The sequence below is a fragment of the Protomyctophum bolini genome (assembly GCF_963924005.1).
Source record: "Protomyctophum bolini genome assembly, chromosome: 23".
NCBI classification, from domain to species: domain Eukaryota; kingdom Metazoa; phylum Chordata; class Actinopteri; order Myctophiformes; family Myctophidae; genus Protomyctophum; species Protomyctophum bolini.
The window spans coordinates 14,948,429-14,960,450 of NC_137884.1; the positions used below are offsets into that span (position 1 = coordinate 14,948,429).

At 44.3% G+C, this 12,022-nt stretch overlaps 1 protein-coding gene across 2 annotated transcripts in view; it reads right to left on the minus strand.

The window, feature by feature from the left end:
- plxna4 (plexin A4) overlaps positions 1-12,022 on the minus strand; it is a 313,281-nt gene that overhangs the window by 12,305 nt on the left and 288,954 nt on the right. Inside the window, exons 30-31 of one of the 2 annotated variants that reach the window (XM_080757088.1) lie at positions 8,586-8,776; positions 3,211-3,380 (exon numbers count right to left, since the gene is read on the minus strand). In XM_080757088.1, the coding sequence (XP_080613214.1) occupies positions 3,211-3,380; positions 8,586-8,776 (361 nt within the window). Of the gene's footprint in view, positions 1-3,210; positions 3,381-8,585; positions 8,777-10,431; positions 10,658-12,022 lie in introns of those variants that run through there. The other variant, XM_080757089.1, reaches the window with a different exon arrangement.

Here is a 12,022-nt window from a genome sequence, read left to right on the forward strand (position 1 = left end):
CAGAGGACAAACACGAGGAGGCATATGGCCCTGGGAGACTCCAGTCAACTAGGGTTTAGTTTAGTGTTTTAAACTATTCAGACTTAAAAGCTAACAAAATTATTTAGAGAAGGAAGGGAAAAATATCAGCATTTATTACTTTAATCTAGGACAATAATCTAGTGGGATTATAAGAGTGAAGATCAAAGGGATATTAAAGATGAGATTAAATGGAAAATGCCAAATCCATATCAACTTGGGGTCACTGACATGTAAGTGTTTGAGAACCGCCACTGTTATAAATGCCAGCGCGGCATGAGAACAAAGCTCCATCCCCGTGGAGATCCAGAGAGCCCCATCAGCACCACCCCGTGTGTGGTTCCACTCAAAACCATGCAGGGCTACTCCTTTTTTCCATTGAGATTTACAAAAATATTGATATCAATATTAGTATTATTATAATATTTTAAGCCTAGAATCAAGCCATCCTGCAGGATCCTGGTTGATTCATGACCATAACAGCTTTGATTCTGTGAAAATATTTGAATATTGAATTATATTGTATTTAATAAATACCCTTTTTTCATGGTTTCATGGTCATGATTCACAAAGATCCTGGATGTTTTGATTCTAGGCTTATTATATGCAATAATTAAGATTTAATTTTTTTTGTGAAATCTCTAAAACATTTTGTTGTTGTAATGGAACCAGAAAATGTCCGCCACTGCTATGCCATGTGGGGGGAGGGGTGGGGGTCTGGCAGTTGAAGGAGAGCCTGGGGGTTGGGCGTTGGGTGGGTGGACGCATCACGAGGCCTGCTGCGATGGCATGAACTTAATGGTGTGTGTGATGAAGATGGGCTCCACCAGTTTAATGGGACAGGGTGGGGTGGGGCGGGGCGGGGGAGCCCCCAGAGGGACCCCAGCAGCGCGAGGGAACGCACCCCGCTTCTGTTCTGTCAGATGGAATTGAAGGCTTTTGTTGTGGCCAAGACTGCAGGCTTTTTGGCGGGCGATTAAAGGGTTATGGTGCACACATGCAGGGAGAAGAGGGATGTTTTGCGCGTGTGCGCGGACTGCACACACACACACGCACACCCGCGCACACACACACACACACACACATACACAGACACACACACACACACACACACACACACACACACGCACACACACACACGCGCACACACACACACACACACACACACACACACACACACACACACACACACACACACAATAAAAGCACCACATGCAATGACACCCATGGCAGCATCAGCACTAACTGCTTTGCACACAAACGTGTGTGCGTGCACGTTCATATAGTCTCAAGCACGGAAGCTCTAATCATGAGCAAGTGTTAAAGCAAATGTGAAGCCTCGATCCTCCCCACTTCTGTTTCGTCTATATAGTCGCGTAAATAATAATAGCTTGCTTCTTAGCAGAAATGGAAATGATAACAAAAAATGGAAAGATATTTAAAAATATATTTTTCCGTTAACAGATGCCAACTTCGTGTTCGGATTTCGGGAAGTGTAGTTCCAGCCTCTGGCATTCGGAGTTGGAGATTGTGGTATAGTTGTCTGCATGGCTACGTGAAACTATAGGGTTTTACATTTAGGTTATAGGTCTGGGTAGGAAACCTGACCTGTTGCTTGGGCAAAGAATATGTGCAAATAAAGTGTTGCCTATACACCAGATAAAAATAAGAAAATAATTATTGGAGGAAAATAAACAATGTATTAATGTGTGTGTGTGTGTGTGTGTGTGTGTGTGTGTGTGTGTGTGTGTGTGTGTGTGTGTGTGTGTGTGTGTGTGTGTGCGTGCGTGCGTGCGTGCGTGCGTGCGTGCGTGCGTGCGTGCGTGCGTGCGTGCGTGCGTGCGTGCGTGCGTGCGTGCGTGCGTGCGTGCGTGCGTGTGCGTGACTATTGTATAGTTGCTATTCATCACAGTCATTTCATTGAGAGTCTTCATGTAAGAACCACCCACTGAGCTTTCAGAAACACTTAACCAGCGCCGCAAATGGCTCAATAACACCTACGCAGCAAGGCATCAAAATTTGGAACATAAGGTAGAGTAAAATGGCCCTTTTTCCTGTAGCCTGACACATGGATTTACATTTAATTTCACTCCATTATTCAGTCTGAAACAGTATTGCCAAGTCTGCTTATTATAAAAAGCGACTTTGGGCTTGTTTTTCTATAAAATGGGTTGTGTTTGTTTAGTTATTTTTTCCTAAAAATGTAGATGATTATTTGGGCTTCCTGACCTGCTATTTTCAGTGATTAAGTAGTTTTCAGTTGATTAAGTGCATGGTTAATGGTTCCATAAACAAAACAGGTTCTTATTGAGCCATAATGATGAACACGAAGTACCATTGACTAAATAAAATGGTGCTTTAGTAGGTGATGGTTCTCCATAGAACCATATGTCACCAAGTACGAATTCAAGGTTCAAGTTTGTTCTTTAGTGTTACACCTTGTGTACAGGTACATAACAGTAAAACGTTATTTTTGTTTGGCTTCCTTACAGACAATGCAGCGGCATAGATAGCATAACATTCGAAACAACAAAAACACAGCAAGCTTACAGTATATAGCAAACAAAGGGACCGAATAAATGGTGCATAAGGAGGATGAGCAGTGATGCATGCTGGGACCAGTGGTCTAATGAGATATTAGTGGACATTTAACTCCCACTGAGTACCCCCCCCCCCCCCCCCCACACACACACACACACACAGAACCACCTCCACCCTCCCCCATCTTCTCCATCTCTCTGTCCTCCCTCCATGGCTTTAGTTAACCTCCGCCAACCTCTTCTTCCAGGAGCGCCGCTGACCAAAAGGTCAATAATGGGTTTAATTAATCAGCGGAGATTAATTTGGAAGTCCCGCTTCCTCTCACCACCTCACCGAACACCACCGTTTGTCACCATAGGCAATTTCCTATATGGGCGACGGACGGGGTTTGGTGCCCCCGGTTTATCAGTGATAATATGGATGGAGTTGCGGCCGGCCAATTGGATTAGCCCCCTCGTGGATTGGTCTCTAATGAAGATTACACACCCCTGTGGTTAATGGATATTAGGGAGAGCTGGCATGCGGTGCCGTTTGGCACGCGGGCAGAGAGCCGACGGACGCAGCGCCGATGGACAGAGGGCCTTGGCACTGCAGCAGTGTGCCAATGCCTTTCTTATTTTGCGTGTGTGCGTGCGTGCGTGCGCCACTCACCAGTTACTTTTCCATGTGTGTCGGACGTGCGGATCGTGGATGTTGTGCTTGTCGGCCTGCTCGTCCAGGAAGTCGAACATGTACTTGATGGCGAGGGGCAGGGCGCTGCCCCGATGCGCCGTGCTGAAGATGGTCTCAAACAGGTCATCCACAAACTTCTGTAGCGTTCCCTGCGGAGACGAAGACATATTCCACATATAATGCCAACCGATTTAAAAAGGCACATTTAAATAATATTTTATTCCACATTTTTTTAACCCATTTTTTCACCCATGTGGGCACTACTCTCCCTCTGCCAACCTGGGGAGAGCCCTGAAATGAGCTCATGCTTCCTTCAATGCATGAGGAGTGAGCAGGCCGCTTCTTCCAACCAGTTCCTTTCCCCTCCATCAGGCGCCTCCGGCTGACAAGGGGGAGGCAGTTTAGAGACCAGGATTACTGCATGTTTTTTTGGGAGGGTACCTACCCTAGGCCTAGGGGACATGGGGAGAACATGCAAACTCCACACAGAAAGGCCCTTTCGCCAACCCCACCTAGGGTATGGGCGCTGATGACATGAGGGAGAGAACACGCCCCCAGCGCCCCAATGAAGTCAATTATGTTAAGTAGCCAGACCCATAAGGTCAAGAGCCTGTCTCCTCTATCCGTAGCATGTTTCCAGGACATGCATGTCACAGGGACTTAACCCCAATCCGACCCTTGAGTGTTTGGTATGTTACCTTTCCTCTGATTGTTTTTTATTTCACCCTTTATCCCTAGTAGGGTCCCATGAAGTTGTTTGGTTTTTATGCCAATGTTTTGAAACACTGTATACCACTTTGAGGTTTGCGAAAATGTAAAGTGCATTGTAAATTATTATTGTCTGTTTTTCTTTTAAAGTGGTAAAGGAGTCTGAAATCAATCAACCTACTAGGCAGGGTGCTGGATTAAACAAAGTCACAAGTAAATAAATGAAACAATCCGCACACCATTTTCTGCTCCGAGATTTCCGAGAAGTGGTAACGTTTCGAGCCGTAGCCCTTCTTCAGACCTTCACAAGGAGTAGACAACAATACATATACAGGTATACTGTATGTACACATAGTGTGACATGCCACAAGATCAGTCTCAATCAATGTCACCGGTCAGGTGACATATTGACAAGTGTTCTCAGAAGAAAGGAAGACTCTACTGTTTTTTAACTGAGCATATAACTATAAGGTATTGTGTTGTCCCTGTTTTTTGCTTACATTTAGAGTAGACAAGAGGCGCCTCTTAGGTAGCTATATGATGGCTTTGTCAGCCTGAGTTGTGTACGTGTACAATGTCTGTAAATTGTTGGGATAAATATGAATGTATAATGCAATGCATATACATTGAGATTTGTACTTAACACTTGTCAATGTCACCTGACCGATTGGGACTTTACTTGTTTTTCTTTTAACTCTTTTCTAATAATGTCCATAATGTACGGTGTCATTTGTTCACTATAGGGCTCATGCCATTATACATGTGATCTCAGACTGTGTAAGTCTCTCTGCATAAGAGCGTCTTGATAAACGTCTTAAACTGTAAATATGTAATCTGCTCGGCTGTGTTGAATATCTGTTTACTCATTATTGATATTACAATCTCATATCCTGGTTCTGCTAAATCTTCATGCCAGCTTTGATACGCGGAAACTGTTATTTCACAGCTGACGTATATTAATAATAAGAATAAGAATCTATGAACAGGAGACGTGTCTCTTCCTAAGCCGCTTTGTGATACCGGATTAACTACCCCCGCTGCACCGTTGACCCTAATTTGATGAAACGTCGACTTTATGGAGGGAGAGAGAGAGAGAGAGAGAGAGAGAGAGAGAGAGAATCTAATCCACTTGTAACGAACAAGGAGATCCTGTAAGGATGAACAGAAGGAGAGGAGAGCATGCACCGCAGCGAGCAATGGAAAAATGAAATCACACGATAAGAGGTTTCCCTATCGGAGCGAGCGAGGGAGGGAGAGAGGGGGTGTTGATGGTGGCAGATGAGTTAACCACTTACATCCCATTATCCGATGTATTTGTGGGGAAGAACAGCTAACCGACTATTTGGTTCTCAACCAGTGGTCCGGGGACCACCAGTGGTCCTTGAAGGGGTTCCGGGTGGTCCCCAGTTAAATGATGGAGAGTTGATAACCAAATGGACCCTTATAGATCTTTAACTCTTGAGAGTGTAATTATTGTTATTATTGATCAACGTTTGCCTTTTGTCTCTCCTAATGGTACCAACATCAATACAGCATGGGATTGTGGACAACAGCTTCCATCCAATGACCAAAATATTATTTCGTTTTTTAGCCTGAGAGGCTAAATGGCATCAAATGGTGGTCTGTGGCTCAAATGTGGATTAAATAGGCCTAATGGGCCTTGCTTGATATAAAAAAGGGTTGAAAAACACTGGGCTAGACGGATTAGGCTTCTGGTGGACCACATGAAGATGAATGCACGTTTATATCGATGATGTGTCGCGACATCACAGGTACGGACTATACGAAGTGACCTTGAGGTCCCTCCAATGTGTGTGTGTTCATAGTACTGATGCATGCTGGGAACGCCTGCTGGATGGGATTGATCTGTGCAAGGACACATGCCTTCATCATCATCATCATCATCATCATCATCTGTTATCTGGACCTCTGCCCTCCCCGACACCTGCCCTGTCAGTGTCAGTACATGCACACATATACAGTATACAATAAACATAATGTGTTCAGGCACACTCAAACACATGGACACTCACACATGCACGCGCACACACACACGGGGGGGGGGGCACACAGCAGCCCCATCAGAGTGACAGTGATGCAGCTAATATGGAGGATGTCAGTGTGTGTGTGTGTGTGTGTGTGTGTGTGTGTGTGTGTGTGTGTGTGTGGGGGGGGTTATTTATTGACGAGGTGAAAGTCAAAAGCAGTCAATTAGACTTCCTGTCCCTCCACACATTGCTCACCAAGAGAGATGAGCGGGAGATCAAGTGTTATTTCACCGGAACAATCTGTCTGCAGCGCGCACACGTCTCACACATAAGAGGTCTGTGTGCGTGTGTGTACGTGTGTGTGTGTGTGTGTGTGTGTGTGTGTGTGTGTGTGTGTGTGTGTGTGCGTGCGTGCACAGAAAGGTGTCATTGCTCTCAGATTGGTGTGACTCATGGAGCCACTCAAGCCTGTTTCACACTCTGATAGAGAGAGAGAGAGAGGGGGAGAGAGAGGCATTAATCTCCATTGCTGATGGGTGGGCGGGCGACAGGAAAGGTTTTTTTATTTCCATACAGCCTGGATATTGTCGTTGAAACCTTGAGAACCTTTTAAATCCATACCATGTCTATATTTAAGTTATTTATGTCGTCTCCGGTAATCTAACGCCATACGTCATCATGCTACAGTAGTGTCAAACACAACCCAGCTTGTAAATATAGCCTACGATTAAATCTTGAAAGTGTCAGAATAATTTAGATTATTATTATTTTTCTAATCTTGCACAATGGAGTTTGAGAAATGAAGCCTGCGATAGTTCATATAGAGGCACGTTATAGTCAGAATGCCTGATTAATCAGCCAAGCATCTTCGTCATTCACATCTCAGCTGATCATTACGTCACACACGCGCCATACTCTTTGTATTGAGTTGTGCTTGAAATGTACTGTAATTCTGCAAACAGTTAATAAATATTTCAATCAATCAATCAAAAACTCAAATCTTTGCTTCTGGGGAGGTCCCTGGAACAACATATTTTCAGATCGGGGTCGGTGGGCAATTACATATAATTTCTGGGGTCCTTGACATGAAATATTGAGAACCACTGATATAGAAACATTTTAAAAAGACAGGCCTAAATGGGTTAATGGGCTAAGAGTGGGTGGGTTATTTGCATTCAGCTGCTTGATCAAAAAGTCCCTTTTCCCTCCAAACCAATTAAACTTTTTTTTCCCTGTCTGAAGACGTTTATCATTTGACGCACATTCACAGAAGTCCATTTTCACAGCCTATTTTCTATTTTGGCCTGATAGCATCTATTCTAAGAAGCACCTTGGGCGTCTTCACAGGGTCTGTACTGCGTCAAGACAATTATTGATAGTCAGCGGCGTCAACAGAACAGTAATGAAAAGAGAAAACAAACATCAAATATCTTTGTCACGCAGAAGTGGAATTTAAATAATCTCTTCGCACCGCGTGACTCAATCAAAGGAAACGGGAAGTTCTAAAAACTAAGTGAGCTGCAGTAAAGAATATTGTTCATATAGTAAACATCAGCAAAAAGATGTGACTTTCATATTCAAATATAACTTTTTTTGTCCACTACAGTGTCAGTACAGTATGTACTGCACATTAAAATATACAAGACCGGTGCCTGGCTGTATAGAGCACAGAGTCAGTAACGATGGAAGTTGGAGATCCATGCCCCACCCGGCTATGCAATACCCGTTCCACCCATCTGTCGGTGTCCCTTTTATGCCCGTATACTGTATGGAGATTTCTGGATCTGTCTCTCTGTGTCCCTTCATTCCTATGGAGTTCTGTGTCAGGCATGCCCAAACATGGAGTGTTGTGATGTCAGAACAGGCCAGCTCCATATATGGACCCTGGGCAAGGGCCCAGTCCAGATCCCGGGCAGAGGCCTTTTGTGGCAGTTCTCGAATTCGAAGTCGGTGGGGCGAACGGTTCTCGAGTTACGTGGATTACACACGTACAGACAGAGATATATAGATCTATATTTTAAAAAGACAATATTAGACTTCTACCGTACGTATGTGGTACGGATACATTTAATATATGCTCTAATGTGTTTTACAATATCTACCTGTACATTCCAGTAAGACCAGTAATACGCCCTGAGGGCAAAAAGCGTACACACATCCGTCTATGCGTGTAAGCTTAGAGCTCCCACTGCCCCCGCTGCCACACTTAGATCTCCATATATGGAGCTGACCTGTTCTGACATTCCATGTGTTGATCTGACCTCATCAAACCCTGTACACTCAAGACACGCTCCATATAATTATGGCCAGCAGTCTGCTGTCACCCAGGCGGATGTGTGCACACAACCTTGCCGCCCTCAGGCGTTTTAATGGTTGTATGCTTTGGGCATACATTTTGTCCAAGTGTAAATATGTAAATACTAAAAAACCTAAAAACTAAAAAAAGTAAAGTGCTTCACCGTTTCACTCTAAAACTGTGCTGGCTCCTTCATTTGCATGCGCCTCTACGCTCAACAGCCTGGTATAATCCTTTTATGTTACAAACTCATCACTAGACCCAAAAGGGTTTCGTAACACTCATCGAACCCACAGCCTCCGGCCGGCGGCCAGGCACTTGAGACTAGAGGGTTTAAGATGAGCGTGCGTTTGTTTTTTTACCTTGGTGGCCAGCAGTCGCGTCAGGTAGATCTCGGAGACCATCTTGCTGCCGCGGTCGCCCTCCTTCTGGTCTCCATGCTCGTGGTTCTTCACCAGGTGCCACACCTTCACGCCGCTCTCCAGGTCCGGGGTGATCATGGGCGTGCGAGAGCGCAGGCTGTCGGGGCTGCCCGTGTATTTGATCATGTTCTCTGTGTGACAACCAGACAAGAACAATACTTAACCCATTCTGACCTGAGATCAGATTCTAAAAATGTCTTCTACATCCTGACAGTTTTCATTCCGACCTGAGATCAGATTCTAAAAATGTCTTCTATGTCAGTCGCTCTTCGATTTAAAAAAAATAGCAGACCTACAAGCTCGCGCTATGAGCGTCTCTTCAGAGAAATAAAGAAAAAACAAATGCAAAAAACATTAAAACAATAGCAAATACGGCAGTGAATCAGGCAAAACAGAGAGGATATGAATAACACAGAGAATTATGAATCCACTAAAAGCAAGAGAGAAGGAACAGGTCTTGAGCTGTGCTTTAAAGCTCTCTTTAACTGTAACCCTATATATACACATGGGCCACAGAGTGCCAAGATCCTGAGGTCACTCACTCATCCCCTGGTTTGCGGAAGTAATATCTCTATGGAGAATAGCATGTAGTCATCTTAAAATCGTCTCATATAAGAATTGTGGTCCAAAAATTGTCGGGGAGGTGTCTCTGTATCGTTTACGACAGTAAAGTCACTAATAGTTTAACAAAAATTTAACTAATTTGGCAGCAGTAAGAGCTTTTACATATAGGCTGTTTTCTTTTTTCGTTGAAAAAAATCCTGACTGAAATCAGCCCCAGAACTTCAATCCGTGCAGGAGGTAAACAACAATGGATGGCGGAACAAAGGAAGAAAAAGAGAAAAAGTCTCCATTGTGTGCAACAGATTGATGGCGAAGAAGGGCCGAGCAACAAATCAAAATCTCTGCTTCGGCAGAACCGTGGCAGTCACACGGCTTGGGTCCGATGGTTTCGGGCGTATTTCCAATTTCCAGCTCTGGGAAATTGGATATGAAACTTTTAGGGAGCCCCCCGCGTGTGGTTAATTTTTCATGCCGTCGTCTTCTTCTATGAAGCGCGACACAACGCCGGGCCCCGACACAAAATCGAACAGGTGCCAGGTGGGATGAAATATGCATGGCCCACCCAATGGCCAACAAAGTCCTGATGACATTTCCAAACGCACGGCTCAATGAATGTTTACACAGTGTGAAGAGAATTGATCAGGTTTAAGAATAGGACAGGACTAAAGGAAGAAGAAAGGCAATAACGCAGTGCGTTTTTCACCCACAGAGGAAATCAATGCGGGATACGAGAAAGAGAGAGAGAGAGAGAGAGAGAGAGAGAGAGAGAGAGAGAGACAGAGACAACGAAAAACAGAGGGAAACAGAGAGGGACAGATAAAAGATTGAGGGTAGTGATGGGACGATAATCGTTTGTGTCCTTCATCGTGATAAAAGAACGCTCACAATAATCATATAGCAGGGATTTAACTTTTTCTTCATTCTGAAATTGTCCACTGTCATAAACTAGAATTATTAGTTGAGCTGCAAATTCAGTATGTCTTAGAGTGCATTTCGTACACTCTTGTTTCACTCTACACAAATCGCCGATCTACAAGGTCAAACACAACACATGACGTTGCAACGTGTTGTGAGCGCTCCCCTATAGGGATAGTGGTTAACAAAAGTGGCATTCTATTTTACACAATAGTTGTGACATTAAACAGTTTGACTGGTTTAAACGCGTAACCCACATTTCACTGCCGAGATTGTTGTATTACCTTTAGAGCATACCCTGAATTATTTGGGCTTTTAATCCGTGAAAATCCAGCGAAAAAAGGTTCCTCAGTTTGTTATGATCCGATCGTACCATCCACCATCTTGGTGCACCCGGAAGACGCACACAAGACCCGTCTCCATGAGGCGTTGTACCCCATTAATTTGCATTGGCCTCAATTTCCCAGAAGCCCTAGCAGCCCACAGCATGTTACGATTTCCGGTTTCATCATCAAAACGAAACCATCTAGTCTCTATCTCCGTGGAAAAGACAGAGTTTATTTTTATTTATTACAATACGGCGGATTAAACACATAAAACAAAAGGCGGGTATGTCGTATATAGCAACGACAGTAACCTGGATTAAACCATTCCCGGCAGTAAAACTGTTACATTTCCACATCGTCCCATCCCTAATTGAGAGAGAAGGACAGATAGACAAACACACAGTGTACCCAGACAGTAGCATCAAGAGGCGGCAAGATGGCGCCTAGAGCAGGCGTCTCTTCCGAGTTTTTAAACAGCTGGTGGATGGAAATGACGCTCGTGTGCGGCTTCAGCTTGCAGCTGCAAGTAGAATCCACCAACAGATTAAAAACCCAGAAGAGACGCCTGCTCTAGGCAGCATCGTGCCGCCTCTTGACGCTATGGGTACACTGAGAGAATGTCAGACAGACGGAGTACAAACACACTGAGTAATTGTCCGATATTACAGTCATCATCTTTTCATTCGTTTGTTATTGACTTGTTTTCATTATCAGCATTGTTAAGCTGTTTGGTTATTCATGTCAATAAAGCAATTTGAATTGAAGCAAAATCAATGGAGAGAGAGAGAGAGAGAGAGAGAGAGAGAGAGAGAGAGAGAGACTGCATGTATGAATATGGACAGATCAAACCACTGCAGTGGTTTGACTCATTTCCAGTGTTTTGGTTTCAGTTACATCTGATATTCAGTAAACAATATTTCACTGCGTATAAAAGATATGTGAAAACCATCTCTCATTATGTTTGCTTGTTGTGATTATGCAAACAAATCTGGCAGGCACATTGTTTCTAATCTGTTTTCATTGAAGTGAATGTCCTGCCTTCATTATGTTTAAACTCTGTGTAGCTTACTGCTGAAACGTGCAGCTCACATACATACACCGCAGAGATATACCTGTACATGATTTCACTGTTGCACCCCTCTCTCCTTCTGTCTGTCTGTCTGTCTCCTCCCCATCTCTCTCTCTCTTTCTCTCTCTCTCTCTCTCTCTCTCTTCTAGCCTCATTAGAATAGAAGTCAGTGTTCCCTATCTCTGTGGCACTGGGCCATTGTGTTCAGGGAGAGTTCAAAGTCGCTCTCCAGTTAACGGGCCCGGTTCTGAAGTACCTCACATTCCTGTTTGAAGTCTACCGCCCCTCTCCTACCCTTCCCCGCATAGAGAGAGAGAGAGAGAGAGAGAGAGAGAGAGCCCTGGCATAATTTCTTTCTCATTCACACTCTCCTCATTTGGATCCAGGGAGGTGAGATGGTTATGGAGATGAGACCGTGGCTAATAATCCTGCTGCAGCATTTGATATGCGTGAAGCATTTGTGGCCCGATGCGATGGCACTGAGGGGGGCTTTGATCAGCCTG